The 20933-nt window shown below is 40.2% G+C and overlaps 1 protein-coding gene across 3 annotated transcripts in view; it reads left to right on the top strand.

Moving 5' to 3' along the window:
* Positions 1-16238, top strand: part of LOC143857179 (mitogen-activated protein kinase kinase kinase YODA-like) — a 54274-nt gene extending 38036 nt beyond the window's left edge. For 2 of the 3 annotated variants that reach the window (XM_077367567.1, XM_077367566.1), the window contains exons 6-12: positions 722-882; positions 1039-1114; positions 4064-4123; positions 4200-4316; positions 4558-4797; positions 14430-14521; positions 14949-16238. In XM_077367567.1, coding sequence (XP_077223682.1) covers positions 722-882; positions 1039-1114; positions 4064-4123; positions 4200-4316; positions 4558-4797; positions 14430-14521; positions 14949-15477 — 1275 coding nt within the window. In that variant the 3' untranslated portion in view covers positions 15478-16238. The remainder of the gene's footprint in view (positions 1-721; positions 883-1038; positions 1115-4063; positions 4124-4199; positions 4317-4557; positions 4798-14429; positions 14522-14948) is intronic. The other variant, XM_077367568.1, reaches the window with a different exon arrangement.
* The last annotated feature ends 4695 nt before the right edge of the window (positions 16239-20933 follow it).

Raw genomic sequence — 20933 nt, 5'->3', positions numbered from 1 at the left:
TTTCCCACCAACTAAGATCTATTGAACTCTAATCTTCTTTTAAGCTCTTCAAGCTTCTCTGATTTTCTGACAATTTCTGATTTTTTTGCATTTTTTCATATTTTTAACTACTTAAAAAAAATTCCCTCTGGAAAGCAGAAAGAAAAGTTTCGCAACCGAAACGTGGAACGAAACGTCTAAAACACCGAAGTGTTCCATTCCAGTCGCCAAAACGAAACGGCGAACGAAACGGATTTTACAACTTAGTGTTGCGTGTAGTTTGATATCAAATTGAAGGATTTTACAGTTGAACCTTCTATTTTTAATTCCGGGTTTTGAATAATCAATTTCTCGCATTTTTAAAATTGTTCTTGTGGAGTTATTTCCATTTAAAGAATGTATCAAGCAGCTGTGTATGCATAAATGTCAGATATGTTTAGGCCCTGTTTGGATTGCATGAATTTTTTGGAAAAGTTTGGAACGGAAAAATATTTCTAAAATGTCCTACTTTTGTTACACACAAAAAAGGATAATTGGAACCAACCCTATTCAATTTTTATTTAGAGGGGCCTTCAATTATGATGATATCACTCTAAATTAACCATAATCACCTCATTTCCATCTAAATTGTTGAAAGAAAATATTTCCCCAAGAAAAAAATTTCCATCAGAAATGTTTTTCTTGCAATCCATGCAGACCTTTAGTTTTCTTTCAGTAGATTGATTCTCCACTCCTTGAACAGGTCGATGACAAATTGTATATCTACCTGGAATATGTATCTGGTGGTTCCATCCATAAGCTTCTTCAAGAGTACGGGCAATTCGGGGAGCTGGCAATTCGCAGCTACACCCAACAAATCCTTTCGGGCCTCGCATATTTGCATGCTAAGAATACTGTGCATAGGTGGGTGTACTTCCAATTTTATTCTCATTTCGAATTATTAGGTTGGATTCAGTAATTCCAAGCATTTGATAGTAACCCCTTTCACGTCGTTCTTGTATGATTTTCCTGTTTCTAGACACTCTTCATACTTGTCATTAAACCATATTTCCTCTTCAGGGACATCAAAGGTGCAAATATCCTTGTAGACCCCGTTGGCCGTGTTAAGTTGGCAGATTTTGGGATGGCAAAGCACGTAAGATTTTCATTTGCTATTTATATGTGTGACATGTGGGTAATACATTAGTCTCTTTAGAGTTATATTGATGCGTGCTTTAGAACACAACTTTTTCCCTCCGTTATTTTTTTATGGGAGTATGTGTTAGAAAACATCTCATATAACTCATTTGGAGGAACCCTAGTTGAGTATTATTTTAGCTTGTATAACTTGATGTGTTAGATAAATCTTCTTTTCCTCTCCGTTGTATTTTTAGTTTTTGGGTCGGGCTGAAATATCTTTTTTGTATTCCCAGTACATGTCTTACCTACTTTCAAGAGGTCACTAAATTTGGTACCTATTTTTTGATGATGACTAGAGTTGTTATTATTTGAAGCAAAAGTAAAGAGGGTTTTAGCTGATCTCTCAACAAAGAGAGTAACAAAAGGAAAAACAGAAAATAAATTACAGTGGAGATACCCTCTCCCACCCAAAGGGCCTCTAGGAGAGCAACAAAAGGAAAAGGAGAACAAATAAACTACAGTGGAGATACCCTTTTCCGCCCAAAGGGCCTCTAAGAGAGCAACAAAAGGAAAAACGGAAAAAATAAATTACAGTAGAGATAGCCTCTCCCACCCAAATGGCCTCTTTCTGCCCCCTCTCTAGCCAAACCATAATCGATGTCATTGGCACATCAAGAGATATGCGAATATATTCTATTGACTCAATAAATACAAAAAATCTGCGATAGGAATTAATAAAGTGCTCAAGGCCTGTGCACTTATCAGAAGCCCAAGCTATAACATTAGCCGAATGACCCTCCCCTTTAAAATCTATCTGGATTGACAGTAAATACCTTAAAACCTTCATGCGAAGCCTGGATTTCTGCTTCACATGAATTTTCTACACAGATTAGACCTGGAAAAGCCTAAATGATAGAGCATTGACTGTCTTTAATCACATGAAGTACCAACAAAATTCAACTGTAATGCGTCAGTTGGATTAACCACCTCTACCCAAGTAAGAGATCATCCATTGAATGATATAGGATTTAATTCTACATGTGATTAAGCCATGTGGACAATCTTTGGCTTTGAAATTGTTCTTTTGCATCCAAATACTCCATAATATTACCAAAGGGGAAATTTTCCAATGAGTTTTTTATCTTTCTAACCAATAAAAGGATAGTACCGATTGGAAAATTTTCCAGCTTCTCTATAGGTGATGCACTAATTATCTAGCCTTGTTATTATTCATCATGTCTCAAGTATTGATGTTGTTGTCAATAACATTCCAACAAAAGCCTCCACACAAAGGAATTTGGATCGGCCAAACCAATGGGAGGTTTAGATTTGGATCATCGATTCGAGTCAAGAAAGCAAGGAAGGATAGCAAGTAGAAGCTACCCATAGAGTCATGAATCCAATATCATTGCTTCTAAAAGGGGGAAATTTAAGTTATCCCCCTAGTTTTAAAACTACCCTGCGTCATCGTGGACTGCCCTGAGTCGACTCCATTTTACCTTGGCCGCGTTCCGCGTTTTTCCCTAAAGTCAATAAAAACTCCATTGACTCTGCGTAGTTATGACCGCATCTACCGATTACGCAACCGTGTCAACCGAGTACTTGACGATATCGTGCCGAGTCAACTAGGATTTTCTTTAACTCCGTTCCGCACCACACCCGCATTTTTAAACATTTATCCAACCTACTGGGAGATCAAAGGGCATGCCCATTTCCCCATCTTTCAACTTTCATCTAAATGACCAATCCCAATAATCTTGTTTCACACTTGATGATATTAATTTGAGATTCGTGCTTCCTTGTTAGATGCAAAATCATATCATGAAGAAAACAATAGTGAGAGTGTAGAATCATCCAACCATTGAACCTTTTTTTTAAATTGACATTTATTATTCCAAAAAGTTCCAAATAAGGGACAAGTTGTCTCCTAACAGGCTACAACAGTACCACTCCATACATACAGTAGAATTAGCTTACATATCCATTATATGATACCCATCCCCATTCCCAGTTACATTACCCAATACCCTAACTTGTATCAGAAACAACAAAAGTACCATATTTGTGGGCCCCACCAAATCATGATACGTGTCTGCCATGCCACACAAACTTATCCACCTCATCCCAGCTGGCGATTTCGATTTTCAAAAATCCCGCTCGAAGACCTAGAGCTATGGTGCACCCATAACCGTGCACGATAGCCATTTATTCTATCGTACACCAGGTCATCTTCTTCGGCTGCATTTTCAGAGAGAGACGGTAGTCTTCTCCGGCAGCTCTCCCCGCCGGCCACCAGCTTCTCCTACACGATCACCACCTCCAGTATCTCCTACATCTCTTCCACAAAAGCCACCCATCTCCACCTCTGAAACCCAGCCACCACCACCATCTTCTTCAAGATCTAAACCCACCTCCACCACAACCCATTTTCTTCATCCCATTCCTCCATTTTCAGATCAATAACCCATCTTCACCACCCGATCTCCTACGGACTTCATCTCGCACCAACACCGAACCCCGTCAGACCCCCATTAAGTCCGGCCTCATTGGTCTCCCGACGACCTCCACGGCCTCCAGATCCGGCCTCCACGGCCTCATCCAACCATTGACCTTTCCAACCAAATATGATTTTCTCAACTTATTCTAAAACTAAATCTGGCATCCAAAATAATTTGTCCTTTGCAATACAAACTAATTTCGAAGCTTACAAACCATTGCCACTGATATTTAATAAAATTGACTCATTCCGACCAGGACCATATTTATCCCTAATGACATTCACTTGTTGTGACAATGGCACTCTTCACTTTATTAAACACTTTCCCTTTTTGGTTGATAGCTTTCTTCAACAAGGTGTTATGGGTCACTTAAATACATGCGTACTTGTGCACTCTAAATATTTGTATTTTCTCTTTATAATAGTTTCTTGATTTTGTTTATCTCAACACATGCTTCAATTTTTCAGATTACTGGGCAATCATGTCCACTATCATTCAAGGGAAGCCCTTACTGGATGGCGCCTGAGGTTGGAATATTTTATTGCCACAGCCTTTATTTTCTGTTCATAACATAACTTCCAGTTGCATTTTTCTCATCCATAGACCATTCAGGTCATAAAAAACTCAAATGGCTGTAATCTTGCTGTGGATATTTGGAGTCTTGGATGCACTGTTTTGGAAATGGCTACAACAAAACCACCATGGAGCCAGTATGAAGGGGTCAGTTTTTCAAATATTAGATATGGGCGACTTAGCTTTTTAATTTATATTCTATTATAGATTGATTTGAAATCTCATTGTTTCTTGCATGTCTGAAATGCATATATTTCTTATTGCCTCATCATAATTGCATACTTGTTTTACTAAATTTTTCTGAGCCGCCTTGTTGGGTTTTTTTTTTGTTTTTTTGAATGGCTCTTGTTGGTTTATCATATTGATGTGTTTCATGTTTGAGCCAAAGGTTGCTGCCATGTTTAAGATTGGGAATAGTAAAGAACTTCCAGCAATTCCTGATCATCTCTCAGATGAAGGCAAGGATTTTGTAAAGCAGTGTTTGCAACGCAATCCCATACATCGTCCTATGGCTGCTCAGCTTTTGGACCACCCTTTCGTGAAAAATGCAGCGCCGTTGGAAAGACCCATTCCTGGCTCCGAGTATCTAGAACTCCTTTCTGGAGCTACAAATGGAATTAGATCCACGGTATGGAATTTCCTTTTTTTTTATAAATTTTATCCACGGGATAGTCTATTTTCTTCTCGTGGTTAGTTTTATCATTCTGTTTTCTTATGCTACCCATGTTATATTGTGTTGTGAAAGTTGTTGGATCTGCTAAGCTGATTGGCTTGTGGCTACTATTAAGTTGCATATATTTGTCAACTCTTTTATTGGTTATTTCAATATTGAAGTTCATTTTCATGGTAACTGTTAAAATAGCTAGGTACTGTGCATGTTTGCTTGATTTACTTGTCTGGTCATATGTCACAAATATCCCGGACATTTTCAAAATATCGTGGTTTTATCGCGACATTTTGATAAAACAAAAAAAAAACTGAAAAAATTGTGATATTTTAAAAAAATACAGTGATGTTTTCATTTTTACCATTTACTGTGAAAAAAATACCCTGGGAGATATGGTGGGAGGAAAAAAAACCTTTGTTTGGTTGCTTGAACTGTTGGGTAGAAAAAAATTCTTCTCAAGCTTATTTTTGGTTCCTGAGTTTATTTTGGTTCCTGGGGTTATCTTGGGATGGGATGAAAAGGCAATCATTACAAAAGTGGGATTAAAAAATTCACCCCACAAGTAATCATTACAAGAGTGGGATTAAAATAAACCTAGTGCTAAAAGGCAACCAAACATGGGATGGGACCAAAATTTAACTTACTCTCCCACAAAACTCCCAGGCACAAAAAAAACCGGCAACCAAACAGAGCATTAGAGTGGAGGTATTTTGTTGGATTCCGATGGCTAGCAAGATCTCACATGTTTGATACTTCAAAGAACAAAAGTTTGGGTTAACCATATTTTCAGTCATTTGCAAGTTGACTAGGCGTGCTTTGGGACTAGATCCGTTGACGCTTCGGTATGAAAAGGATGTTCTTGGATAGTTACTGATCTCTTTGGTGAACCAACAGATGGGCCCTTTGGTGTAAAGCAACAATTTTTTTGGAAAATTTTCCTTTTTGCAGTTCATTAGAGATTATAGAATGAAATTAATAAGAGGAAGTTTAGGAGAAAATAAGCCCTTTTGGAATGCGAAATTGGATAGAGCTCAATCGTATTTTTCCCGTATCTCACAAGGACTTTTGGACATGATGCAAGATCTTCAACTTATTGGAAGCAGATTTTCAGAGGCCATTATAGAGTGGATGGTGATGCATTGGGATGGATTCTGTTGCCTCCTTGACTAAATCCTTGAAACTTAACAGTGATGCTGACTCTCTTGGAACCTATTCCTCTCCAGTATTGGGGTTTCTTGAGGATGGAGAAGAGAAGTGGTAAAAAAAAATTGCTAGGTGTTTGGATTTAAGATTCCAATGAAATGAATGCTCTGGTACTCTTATTTCCTCATCTTTATTTGCAAATAGGTGGAAAATTGTCCGTGGAAGGTGCTTCTTCGAATGTTATTGCTTTAACTAAATCATGCAAATGGCTCTGCTCAGGAACAATGGAAATTGGCTAGCACCATTAGGGAGATATGGGATCTTTTCAGGGCTATCCGTCCCACTCTGTATCACTCGCTTCGCTCTGCTAATGGAGAAGCCGATACTCTTGCCAAAGGTGGGGTGGACAAGTCAGAAATGGAGGTATCTGAAAGAATGGAACTCCTAAGGTCTTGTCTTATCGGTAGAATGAAATCTGAAAAATGGCAGTTACAAGAAGTGTGGGAATGGGCCAAATGGTTTTGGAATCTCCCCAACGTACCAGAACCGTTCTCTATAGGTTCACGTGAGGTTCTTTTTGGGTTTGAATCTGAATCTCAGGCTGAATCGATCTTCAAAAGAGGAGCGCATGCATATGGGAGTTTCTTAACATCTCCTGGCTCTTGGCATCCTACGCTTCAAACTGGAGCTAAAGCAATTTGGATCCGCTTCTATGGGATCCCGCTCCATGCGTGGGCATCCTCAACTGTGGAAGCATTGGGGGGGCTATTCGGGGCGGTAATGGAGACAAAAATGGACGGTAAAGGTGATTTTTTCAATGAATATGCGGTGGCGAAGGTGCACACGTCTGAATGGAGATTTCTCCGTTCTTATGTTCGATTGAAGGTTGAATCTCGGTGGTACACAATAGGAGTGGTGGGTGAACACTCTGAGGCATCCCACACCGGTTGGTGGAGAAGATAATATTAGGCCAAGACAAACAATGGAGAATGACAGGAAGAACTGGATAAGTGAGAATCGCGATCTGGGAGAAGATGAAAGATCGGAGAACAGAGACATTGGAAATTTTCTCCATTCGGATGGACAAAGGAAGAAGATAATGGATCTGCCGTTCATTGTTGAAGATCAACAATCGAACGGTCAATCTGAGCTACGGACTCACACGTGGCAGATGGAACGTGATAGAAAAGGCAAAGCAATAGTCGTTGATCAGACCATTCAAAGGAACGATCAAAATCCTACCGCTTATTCAAATTTCAAATTAAAGGGACCCCTGGCAGAAAATTCGATGGCGGTAGAAGCCCCTCTCAAACGTGGCATTACATGGGTGGATGACAGTGACATGAGGATAAGGTCTGGAGTATTGCCAGCTATGGGGTTACGTGGCCTCCCACCTGTGCCGTCTAGTAGAAGCTACTCTGGAGAAGCCGACAAAAATCAACGTGAGTCATTAAAAGAGGCAGTGACACGTGGTAGAAACCAAAATGCTACAAGGGTACGTGTTAAAGCCATTAGTGAAGATAACCATCGAGATCTGTCCTTTAGAATCAATAGAGGACCACATGTTGGTGTGAATCCATTTGGGGGTAACGGATGGTACTCAAAGATGGGTGCATGACCGACAGATGGAAAGAATGCCTTATTCCTATTGGAGAACGGAGAGAGAAGAAAGGATGCCTAGGTCTTTTCATCGTTTCAGAAAAAATGTTAAGATTAAAGGTGTCGGCCTCCGTGGAGGAGGAAAAAAGGAGAAGGGCATGGAATTTTTAGTCAAGGATAAACTTAGGAATGTGATAAACGATCTTTGGACGGAAATCTCGTAGTCTGCCGGAATATAGAAAACCCTAAAGCGAAGAAAATCCGTCAAGTCCCCTTCAAAAGAAGAGATCGTCCAGGAATTCCTCAAATTGAAATCAAGAAGACGTAAGAAGGAAGAATTGGCAGATGCTTCTGAAGGATCAAGGAAAATTCTTGAGGAAAGTGAAATTGCAAAATCGATGGAGGATCGAGGTCATGAACAAAATTCAAGGACTGATGACGATCCGGGTAAGAAGAAAATCCTCTGAACAAAATTATTGGAGATGAAGGCGAAGAATACGTGGAGGAAAAAGGGACTCCGGTGACGGCCATCGAAATTGATTTGTTGAAGGTAGAGCTTCAAGGAAAAATTAATGAAGCCTACTCTAGAGCTCCTGATTCTGATGAGTCAATTGTAGAAGCAACAATCTCTGAGCGTGAAGCTATGGGGATTTTGGGCAATGATCTGGTATTTCTCATCATGAAAATGAAGCTGAAACCTGGCGTATTATGGAGGATGCTGACAAGTGTGAAGATTGAAGAAAGGAAACAAAGAAAAAGTTGAGAAGGGGAACTAGGGAGGTTTGAGCCCTACTATGAATTTCGGATTGGGATTGGGATTGGGAAATCTGTTAATATGAAGATTGGAATATGGAACATAAGGGGTCTTGGGACGGAGAATAAATGCATAGCGGTGAAGGATATAATTCAAAGCCGGAAGCTTGATTTCATGGCTATTGTGGAATGAAAAATCATTGGGGGTGAATGATGCGATAATCAACAAAATCTGGGGTAGAAACCAAAGGCAGTGGGTGGCGATTGCATCGGCGGGGGGAATAATAGCGATTTGGAGAAGCAACCGTTTAAACACGGAGGAGGTAAGCATTATGTTTTACAATATCCATTATGTTTACATCAAACGAGTGGACTGAAAGATGGAAGATCACAATCGTGTACGGGCCAGCAAAAGCAAGGGAGAAAGGAGCTTTGTGAACTGAATTAATGGAAGAAGGGATCAATGGTCGGGACCGTGGATTGTAGGGGGAGATTTTAACATGATAAGATTTCCATCTGAGAAAAATATGCAGGGGAGAATCAATATCAGCATGAGAAAATTTTCTAATTTCATCTAGCAGGGACAACTTATTGATCTGCCGTAGAAGGGTCGAGATTCACTTGGTCAAACAATCGTGATAATCTCGTAATGAGCAGGTTGGATAGAATACTTATTTCGAAAGAATGGGAAGAGGCTTTCTTGGTTATATACCAACGAACATTACCTAAACCTACCTAGGACCATAACCCTCTCCTCCTAGAATTGTCAAACTACTCTGGGGAACCCAAACCTTTTAGATTCGATAGGAGCCTATGTGAAATTCAGGGGTTTGATGAGAAAATCAAATCGTGGTGGAACGAAATCTCGGTTGAGGGGTGGAAGGGCTTCATTTTATGTAGGAAGCTTAAAGCACTGAAGCTGAAAATTAAGGATTGGCAAAGAAGGGCGGATGAAACAAAGCGATGTAGAAAGGAGGAGATTATATCTTCTTTACAGAAACTGGAATTAAAAGAAGAAGCCGGTAGGCTACAAACTGCTCAGAAAATGGAAAGATTACAGCTAATAGAGGAATTTGAAGAAATTCTACGAAGGGACGAAATTCAATGGCGATTAAAGTCCCGCGCCCTGTGGCTCAAAGAAGGTGACTGCAACTCAAAATTCTTCCACAGGACTGCAAGTTTTCGGAGACGTACAAATGCTATTAATTGCTTACGGGAGGAAGATGTTCTAGTAGAAGACAAGGAAGAGATTAAGAACATGGTAATCTCTTACTTTTCTAGTCTATATCACAAAGAATATCATTGGAGACCTAAAATGGATGGATTGGCGTTCAGATCTCTAAGTCAGTCAGAAGCAACTCAGCTCGAAAGACCGTTCACTGAAGAGGAAGTCCAAGGCGCAGTATTCTTGATCGAGAAAAGACAGAGCACCTGCGCCTGATGGGTTTCCGATGGCTTTTTTCCAGAATTACTGGGAAATCATCAAAGATGACATCATGGCTTTTGTACGGGAATTTTATGAGCGTGGTGTAATGAATTCAGAGGCTAATACGACCTTTCTCTCCCTTATTCCAAAGAAGAGTGGGGTAATTGGTCTGAAGGAGTTCCGCCCGATAAGCTTAATAAACAGTGTCTGTAAGATTATCTCCAAAATTCTTGCAAGACGGATTAAATTGGTGATGGGGAGCCTCATTTCAAATTTTCAAGGTGCTTTTGTGGAGAAAAGACAGATATTAGATGGCGTACTAATTGCAAATGAAGTCATTGATTCAGTAAAGCGAAATGGTCAGAGGGGTTTGGTCCTAAAGATAGATGTTGAGAAAGCTTATGGCCACATCGATTGGGAGGTATTGGAATACATACAAGACAGAATGGGATTTGGCACAAGGTGGAAGAAGTGGATCAAAGCATGCTTATCAACTGCTTCCTTTTCTGTCTTAATTAATGGCACAGCTGAAGGCTTCTTCAAAAGCAATAGAGGCTTGAGACAGGGTGATCCACTATCACCTTATCTATTTATAATGGTGGCTGAGTCACTAAGTCTGATAATTTCCAAAGGCCAAGCGATGGGATATTTAAGAGGTCTAAAACCGAGCAGTAACTCTGAAGCCGTTAGCCATCTTCAGTTCGCTGATGATACCTTGGTTCTAATTGAAGAAGAGATGGCTTCAGTAAGAAATATATAGAGAATCTTTAGGTGGTTCGAAGTTGTAACTGGGCTGAAAATAAACTTCTACAAAAGTATGATGGCGGGGATAAATGTCCAACAGGAGACTGTCAAGGGGTATGCGGAGATTATTGGATGCGATGAAAGCACATTTCCAATGACATATTTGGGGCTACCACTTGGATTCGGTATCCTTAAGCCTGAACAATGGGACCCGGTGGTCGAAAGAATTGAGAGCAAATTGGCAATGTGGAAGTCAAAATATATATCCTTTGGGGGGAGAATCACATTAATCAAAGCCACGATCGCGAACATGCCTGTCTATTATATGTCCTTATTCAAAATCCCAAGCAAAGCTGCACAAATAATAGAGAAGTTGCAGAGAGACTTTCTGTGGGAAGGACATGGAAACTCAAAGAAACTCAAGCACCTAATGAACTGGAATAAGGTCTCGAACCTAAAAAAATATGGAGGGCTGGGGATTGGTAGAGTAAAATTGAGAAACAAATCACTTTTAGGTAAGTGGTTATGGTGCTTTGGGGAAGATAAAAAGGCTCAGTGGCATAGTGTAATTGGAGACAAGTATGGAAGACTAGGTGAAGAATGGGAGGCGAGAAATCCAGGGACTGGGAAAGGCTCGGGGGTATGGAAATCAATATGCTCGGTTAGAGAGGATTTCGATCCAGTGGTAAGATTCAGGGTGGGAGAGGGAGATGAAATCAGATTCTGGCTGGACCTTTGGGTGGGGATACAATGTTGAAGGACAGTTTCCCGAACCTATTTTTGCTTGCAGTAAATCGTGGATCAATGGTGTCGGAGTACATGAAGAGGAGTGTGGTGGATGGTGAGACCCTTTGGGATGTCAGATTACGGCGAAATCTGAAGGATGTAGAAATTAACCAATTTATTGCATTACTTGAGCTATTGAATTCCAATACTGTGCATTAAAGGATAAAGATGAAAGGATTTGGACTCCTGACACCCAAGGTGATTTCTCCGCAAAATCATTCTTCTCTGCTTTAAATAATGGTGACAAACCAGCCTCCCGGCAAGCGCGGATATGGACATTCAAATCACCTCCTCGAATATTGGCATTCGCGGGGACGGTTGTCCATAAAAGGATTAAAACCTGTGATAGGTTAAAGAGAAGATCCTTCAGATTGGCTAGTCAATGTATCCTATGCAAGCAGTCAGAGGAAACATTAGATCATCTATTAATCCATTGTCCCTTCTCGTTGAAAATATGGAATAGGATGCTTAAGACTTTTGGAGTGACGTGGGTCTTCCAGAAATCAATATCGAAGATACTATTGAATTGGTCGGGGGCTTATTTGGAGATCTAGGGCAATTAATGTGGAATTTATTGCCTCTTGCCATAATATGGAACGTGTGGAAGGAATGAAATAATCGAATATTTGTCGAGAAGGCTAAAAATGTGGAGCGGGTGCTCACTGAAGTAAAAGATAGAACTGATATCATGGGTCAAAAGCCGTAGAATCGTCACTTGCGGAAATGGGGAGATTCTCCGGAATTGGAATGCGATTATTTGGGATAGGAAAATTAGAGTTAAACAAACCCCAAAATGGGAACCGCCGCCATCGGGATGGTTAAAGCTTACCTTTGACGGCAGCACTCTTGGAAACCCGGGGAAAGCTGGTATTGGCAGTGTGGTGAGGAATTCGAATGGTGAAGTGCTGATGAAATACCTTGGGCCAGTTGGAATTTGCGATGCCAATGAGGCTGAAGTTAGGGCCTTACTTTTTCGGCCTCAAATGGTGCTATCGAAATGTGTCAAAGCCACTCATTATCGAGGGGGACTCTTCCAACACCATTGCTTGGGCCCTTAATAATTCCAAAGGGCCATGGAGACTGCAAAACACAATATCAGAAGTTAAGGATCTGGTTAGTGTGATGAATCCTAAAATACTCCACAGAAGGAGAACGGCGAATGAAATGGCGGATGAATTGGCGAAGCAAGGAGTGGTAGCGGAAGCAACGACGGTCAGCGTAGAAGCTATTCATCAACGACGGTCAGCGTAGCACCTATTCATGAGAATTTGGACTCTTAGAATTCATTGTGTCGCTTACATGTATCTTTCCTCACTGTAAGATTCCCGGGCTCCATAATGGGCTCTTTGTATCCGGGGACATCTTGTCCCCCAACTTATGTTGATTTATAAAGTTGTTAATTTTCAAAAAAAAAGAAAAAAAAGAAATGGAGGTGGTTACCAACATAGATGGGCAATGGGTTGGCTAAATTGGGAGGTTGATGTAATGTGTTGGAGAATTGGTCATATTATATGTGAAATCATAGAGTTGATGTTCCGTTTGTGCATGTTGTAAGATATACCAATGAGTTGGTTGCATATCCTTGCTAGAGATGGTGTTTCAGAATCTGATTTAGCCAAAGCGTTGTCCTTGGCCCCTGGTCATCGTTTAACAAAAAAAGGGAAGGGAAGCTGTTAATACTAGGTGCATGAATCTGGCTTCTAGGAAATTCTATATTTTTCTTCTGACATCCTGGGTTATTGAACGTCACATGCTTCATTGCCCTGGTTTTAAATTTGCACTGAAATACCAAAATTTCGTTTCGAATTCCGGATTTCGGCCGGGGCCGAGACCAACAGTACACATTTCGGTGTTGGCCGAAATTTCAGCATTTCGGTAATTTTGGCATTTTTTATTATTATTATTTTTTTGCAATTCCGCTTTTTTTACTGAAATTAGGCCGAAATTTCTGTAAAATTTTTGGATTTAAATGATTTCTTTTTCCTTTTTTACCAATTTCGGCCAAAATTTCGGTATTTCGGCAAAAATTTGGTTTCGGCTATATGTCCGAAACTGAAATTTTAAACCTTGTTCATTGCTTGTATACAATATTGCAGTCATCTAATATTATTATTTGATATATTTAGTATGGTAGCAAGCTGTTTGTGATAGGATGAAATAACTTTCAAGTTAACATACTGTGACACTGATTAGACAATTTCATATGACTATTGAAGGTCAAGCCCTTAATATCGTGTTCTGAGGATAAACTTAGTATCTCCGAGAACCAAGAAATAGTTCATAGCACAATCAAGCATGAATAGAACACAGTGCCATGGCTTACACTGCATACAAACTTGTACAGATTAGGCCTGCAGTTTGAGGATTGTTATTACTTTCTTTACCCCTATCTATGTTATGTGATAGTTAAGAGAGAGATTGAAATTGCTAACAGTCCTTTCTTCCACAAAAGAGCATAAATAGAGGCTTCCACTTCACGAGGAAAACTTCCCTGTTAGCTTGTTTACAACCCATATGATCACCAAGTAGCCTAGCTTCTGATGTGATTCCAAATTCTTTATTACATGGTGATCAAGATTGGTGTATCGGTCAAGTGGAATTGAACGTCATTTTCTTTTCTTAGTGTTTATTAATTTCACTTTTTGTCTCATATTATGCTGTGTTTGTTTAGTAAAAAATTGTTTTAGATTTTTTGTAGGCACACTTAAAGAAGTCTGAAATGCAGGCAGGCATGCTTTGTTGCATTCCCTGTTGGGCCTGTGTATCCAGTCTTAACTAGACAAGAGACCAACAAAATTCATCCTGGCTCATTAATTTTGTGCAGAATCTGTTTAGTTCATATCACTGTTTAAAATCCACCCCCTCCCACATCATTGACTCACCTGAGTCGACTCGTTTTTTCCCTTGGCCGAGTTCTCATCTGTGACTGAGTTATGATCGAAAACTCCTTTGACTCATCCGAGTTTATGAGATTTTGACCGCGTCAATCATTGACTCTGCTGGAGTCGATTCTTTTTTTACCATGACTGAGTTCTCATCTGTTTCCATGTTTTTAAACACTGGTTTACATATTTGTTTGCATGAGTTTTTGTGTCTTAGGTGGTGGGTTTGAATGTTCAATCTTTCTGTGATCTTTATCCAGGGTGCTAGACATTCAAGAAATCTTTCCTCCTTGGACATGGAAGGGCTAGCAATTCAGCAGCCTAGAGGGGGAAACACTTATTCATCGTCCAGGTCGGTCTCTCTCTCTCTCTCTCTCTCTCTCTCTCTCTCTCTCTCTCTCTCTCTCTCTCTCTCTCTCATTTAGTAGTGAAAGTTACTAGTTTGCGTCCGTTGGATATCAGGGTCAGAATTCTATATTTCTTTGCCTCTTGTATTTTGCTTTTATGCTTGATTCATTTGTTTTGAACATAATATGAAGTAGATAGTGATCATAGTTTCAGTAACTGTTCATAGGACCTGTGTTTTCACAAAGTCATCTGACCTTCGTGAATTATTTTTTGCTGGTTGTCTTCACCACCTCATTAATTTTCTGAATATCATAACAATGAGTTGTTGACCACCCTAGCCAGGCACATAGGGATAAGATTCAAGCCTATCACCAACTATTACCACCATGCATTAAATTGGATCCTTTTGAATGTGGTGTTCTGATTTTCAGTGACAGTCATATGCCAAGGAACAACATATCTTGTCCAGTTTCTCCTATTGGAAGCCCTCTTCTGCATCCAAGATCTCCACAATATGCGAATGGAAGGATGTCCCCTTCTCCTATATCCAGTCCTAGAACTACCTCTGGCTCGTCCACACCTCTTACCGGCAGTAATGGCGCCATCCCATTTCATCACCTAAAGCAATCAGCCTACCTACATGAAGGCTTTGGAAGCATGCCAAGGTCTCCCAACAGTCACTACACCAATGGCTCAACCTATCATGACCCCAATCCCAAACTCTTTCGAGCGATTCAACCAGGTTCGCATGCCTTCCGGGAACTAGTGGCATCTGAAAATGAAATTTTTGGAAAGCCATTTGGAAGGGTAGTCCATGGGGACCCACGGGAAGTGTATGATGGTCAATCAGTGTTGGCAGATCGTGTCTCTCAGCAGCTCTTGAGGGATCATGTGAAGTCGAACCCATCACTTGACCTTAGCCCTGGATCTCCGACTATTGGCCGTGTCAATGGTTTCTGATATCACACGAGCTGGCCCTTGGAGCAGGCTTTTGATCATATGGGATTATTCTTTTGATTTTGGCGCAGTTGGGTTATCATCGTGTTACTGGCTAAGAAAGCCCATTTGTACAATAATGACCCAAAGTGGAAAACTGTGGAATAAAGTTGGATCATTGGAAGCTGAAGTAGCTGAAGGGACATGGTTCTCACCTAGGGCATCGGCGTGCAAGTCCTCCATAGGTAGGGACCACACTTTCGTTACTCATTTCCCCTTTGATCATTAGGATGGTTAGTATTTCTGGCAGATTGAGTTTCTCTGTGAAGCGACTGAAACCATCTGAAGCAGTTCTGTGTTTCAAGGGCAATTCTGTTGAGTTATGAATTTCATTTGGATTTCTGACAGTTTGTGAGGAACTGGGGATGTTTCTCTTTACTAATTTTATCCGAAAATTAGCTCACCAGCCAAAACACTTTGATAGCTTGAAATATGGTACTACTAAGCGAAGGCTTAGTACAGAAGAGAGAAAAAACTAAGTTGAAAAGGATGGTAGGGTCTGGACCTTTATTTTTTTGGTCTGAGGCCATTGTACAGATGTTGGGAACTGGATTCAGGTCCAGCTCTTCGATGGTTCGCCGAGTCTTTTGCTTGATTTGTCAATACATTGCTACGTTGGCTCGGGTTTTAACTGTTGTTGTAGACTGTTCCACCTAATTTATTGTTGTATGTAACGTCATTTCTGCAGGAAATTGAAGAAATCTAATTCCGGTCTTTTTGCCCCCCATCTTGAATTCTGTTTCCTTTCTTCTAGCTGTAGTAATTTAATTTGATCACAGTAAAATAGTTTGTTAATTTCATTTCTTTTGTGTCAAGTGCTGTTCATGAGGGGAACATCTCATAATTGTATTATGTGGCCGATTAAAAACTATATCCTACAGGCCATATTTGGCTGGCATGAAATTTTTTCTTTCCAAGGAATTTTAGTTTATCAAGTGGTGGGAGAGGGCTAGGGAAGGTGGGGAGGAGAGACTAGAGGTGACTAGAGAGGGCATGCGAGGAGAGGGTTAGAAAAGGCTGAAAAACAGGGAAAAGAAAAAACCCTAATCAAAATATGGGATTTGCTAGGGTCCATCGCAAAAGGCATTTCGCAGCTGGTCTATCGCATTTGAGACCAGCCACCTCGTGAATGAAGACAAGAGCTTTTGTCTCCATTCACAACATGGGTGGTCTGACATGCGATAGACCAGCCGTGAAATGCCTTTTGCGATGGACGCTAGCAATTCCCTCAAAATATATCTATTTTTCCCTGCTTTTTAGCCACTTCTTACCCTCTCAATTATGCGATCTCAAGTCTCTATATCCTAACCTCCCTGGTCCTCTCTCACCATTTGATAAAACTAATATTCCATGGAAGAACAAATTCATGGTTGCCAAACGTGGTCATGTACCCACTATGTATAGAAAGGAAAATGGGATAAAGACAGCTGAAATACTGAAAATACCTTTGAATGATTGAAATGTAAAGTTTAAACATTGTTTTGAGTCTGGAGAAATTATATGATGGGTGGCCGTGAAAACACGTGAAGTCTACAAAAAGTAGGTACGGCCCACTTTTTTTTTATGATCCAAACCGTTCATCTGTTTGGGCACAACTTAAATAGGTTGTGCCTAAAAAATCATTTCCATAGGATGATCCTAGCCCTCCGATCTATAGAAGACTCCATAAATGATTTTTGGAAATCTCCATTTTCAGATCAGTTCAGATCGGAGGGTTAGGATCATCCTATAGAAATGATTTTTGGGGCACAACCTATTTACGTGTTTTCACGGCCACCCATCATATAAATTCTCTTGAGTCTGTTGCGTTATTAAGGCCATGATTTTTATTTTAAAGTATGATTCATTTGGAGATGTTAGGATTAAAAAATGAACACTTTTTACAATGGATTTAAAAATAATACCTGCACTCCCTTATTCAATAATGGTGCTCTTCTATATTTTAGGTTTTTGGCAATATGATTTAATAATCGTGCTCCTTGGTTAATTGGTTATTGCAATTACAGGAAAAAAAAAACAGTCAACAATAGTCAATTAGCAAGAGTAATAAACTGAGTCTCATTACTCACCAAAACAGGGGGAGCCTACTACTTTTAGGGGTCAAATAAAAGTAGGACCCCTCGTTTTTTAACGGGCAAATGAAAAAAAAATCCGTTAGTTTTAATTTACATTAGGGAACCCTACTACATTTAGGGCTCAAATAATAAAATCCCTAAGTTTTGGTTTACGTTAGTGACCCACTGTTTTCTGATCCTAAAAGGGGCGAAAAAAAAAAAAAACCCACGTTGATTTATTTTAGGCTCTGTTTGGATTGCAAGAAAAACATTTCTAAAAGAAAACTTTTCCTTTCCACGATTTAGAGGGAAATAATATGATTATGGTTAATTTAGAGGGATATTATCCTGAATTGAAATCCCCTCTTAGTAAAAATTGAATAGGGTCTCTTCAATTTATCTTTTTTCGTGTGAGAAAAGAGTAAGAAGTTTTACAAATGTTTTCCTTTCCAAACTTCTCAAGAAAAATCCTATAATCCAAACATGGCCGGGACTAAAGGGGCAAATAAAAAAATCTCGCTGACTTATGTTAGGGACTGTAGATAATATTATATGATCCGTAAGAGAACTTATATGATGCCCGACCGTCATGTTATAAAGGGCGGAGAGAGAAAACCATCTCTCCCTTGATTTTTAATCTAAGAGAAAACCCTTTTTCTGACTTTTCCTTGGTTCAAATACCAACGCAGCAGGTTTTGTCTCTACCCGCCCTTTACATTCTCATGGTCGGGCATCATATAATTTCTCGATCCGTAATTAAACGCAGGCTAGCACTCCAAGGTGGATTGTGTTTCGCGAAACTGTTTCACTGAAGTATCCAAAGAAAATATATATTTTTTAAATATAGAAGAGGGAATTGCTAGCGTCCACCCGCGAAATGCCTTTTGCGATAGACCCTAGCAAATCTCTATAAAAGATTTATTGATTGCTGAAGGCGAAATACATCATAGGGGACGAGGCAATGAGGCATCCCCACGCAATGGAATACACAAACAACAAGCGCCCAAAGCCCCCTAACCCACACCCCAATTGAATACAAGCAATTCTAACTGCCTATGCATTACCAAATACAGCGCATGATCTTGATACATTCCAAATAACTAAAACCAGCTAAAGCAACCGTGGAGCTACTCATTGAGGCCCGGTCTTGACCAGCCACTGCCTATAAGCTTTCTTTTTCTTTTTTTGAAAATTACAAAATTTTATTAGATAAAAAATGGGGACAAGATGTCCCAGTACAAACTGCCTACATCTGATCCAACCAGCCACTGCCTGTAAGCTTAGATTCAATACTCAGGCAATTATTGGCTAAGACAGCAAAGACGGAAGTATTTCGGTCTCTTCTTTGGCTTGTCAGCTTCCACATTGGCTGATCCTCTCATATGATTTTAGGGGCCATTTGGATAAGCAGATTTTAGAATCTTGGATTTCATCAAAATCATGAATGGGAGACAAGAGAAAAAGAGGACGAGCCGTCATTTTCTGATTTCTCACCCTTCTTTCCAACAGCAAGAGACAAGGAGTTCGTCCCATGTTTGATCATGAACCCTCTTTTACACTGTTTTCAAACTAAAACGTGGATTAGAATCCGAGATTTCTTCAAAATTGTACTTAAGAGACGAGAAGAAGCGGACCAGCCGTCGTTTTTTCCTCGTTTTTTACTTCCGCCCTTCTTTCTGTCAGCAAGAGAGTAGATCCAGGTTTAAGCAATCACAAGATGCAGGTGAGATTTCTAAAACCTGGTTTTCTTACTTAAAATCCAAGAAACGCTGCCAGGACAGCACGCCAGCAGCTTGATCATGACCCTCTTTCACACTCTTTTCAAACTAAAAACCTGGATTCTAAAATCTGCGTATCCAAACGACCCCTCAGTGTTGGCTTAATGAGAATGACTAGATCTCTTATTTCTGTTATTACATCACCAAGCTTCCAAGGCCCAGGTGATTTACTAGCAGCCCAAGCAATTGCATTGAAGGAGTTGCTTTCCAAAATCAATGGCTCCGATCTCGATTTTGAAGACCATTTAACCCCAATAGTAACGCATGGGCTTCAACTTCATTTGCATCACATATGCCCACCGGTCCATAAAGGATAAGATATTTTCTCCAATTCCCCCAATCCTTGCCTGAACCGGGTTACCTTTGGAACATCCGTATAAGTTGAATTTGATTGATCCAGCATAGGGCCAAGCCAATTTCGAGAAATATTATACTTTCCACCCTTCTCCATGACAATCATCCTCCAATTCCTTAAAAGGGAAATGTTATCCACACTGCTGTATTTTGCTGAGGGCACTCCTCACTTTATTAAAAGTAAGGTATGGCCCGCACCATAGGATGATCTAAACCGTCCATTAGATGGGCCACAACCTAAATCGGTTGTGCCCCAAAAATCATTTCCATAGGTTGATACTAACCCTCCGATCTATAGAAGGCTAGTATCAACCCTCTAACATTCAGATCGGAGGGTTAGGATTAACATATGGAAATGTTTTTTGGGGCACAACCTATTTAGGCTGTGGCCCATCTAATGGACTGTTTGGCTATGGTGTGGGCCATACCATACTTTTAATAAAGTGAGGAGTGCCCTCATCAAAATACGGTAGTGCGGATAACATTTCCCTTAAAATATCATTCACATTGTATGTTGCTTTAAGTTTATTTCCTCTACCCGGTATTACAAGGTCAATCTTCATATCTAGGAGTGTTCTTCCCAGTTCTCTCTTTCGGTCCTTGAATATTCGATTATTCCTTTTTTCCACAGATATCATGTTAGAGGTTGATTGTATTGCACAAAAATACAGAACAGGAATAGACTGAAGAAGAAGAAGAAAAATCCAGTGTTTCTTGGAAAAATGACTGGTTTCGAGGCACCAGAACCTCCAATTACAAGAAGAAGAAAAAAATAAATTCTACAAATTGATCTCCTTCTTTCTCTCCCTTCCTACTTTTATACCCAACAGAAATCTCCTCAACTGTTATAACTACTTCTAACAACCTCAACTGAATTAGTTGCCTAATCCCTCAGCCTTGTTGGCAACACCCTGTTTTTACTGCCCATTCTTCTCACTGAAGCTGTAGCCCCTTGGTTCGTGACAATTGCCTCCCCTTGAAAAGGAACCTTGTCCTCAAGGTTCATGTCAGGGTAGTAATGTCTCAGAACTGACAAATCCTCCCAGGAAGTGGGTTCAAGGGGTAATCCATCCCATTGTATTAAGAGTTGAGAAATGTTGTCACCGTTCCGTTGAATCACTCGATGATCGAGCACAGTGAGAGGTTTGCAAAGTGGCTGAGTGCCAGTGGACATTGGCTGCAAAGCTACCTCTGCAACTGATGGATCACCCGTAAATCGTTTAAGCAAGGAAAT

The sequence above is a fragment of the Tasmannia lanceolata genome, unplaced genomic scaffold (genome assembly GCF_043159265.1).
Source record: "Tasmannia lanceolata isolate RefF3 unplaced genomic scaffold, GAP_Taslan_0.1 ptg000024l, whole genome shotgun sequence".
Classification (NCBI taxonomy): domain Eukaryota; kingdom Viridiplantae; phylum Streptophyta; class Magnoliopsida; order Canellales; family Winteraceae; genus Tasmannia; species Tasmannia lanceolata.
This window is presented reverse-complemented; position numbering and strand designations above follow the sequence as displayed.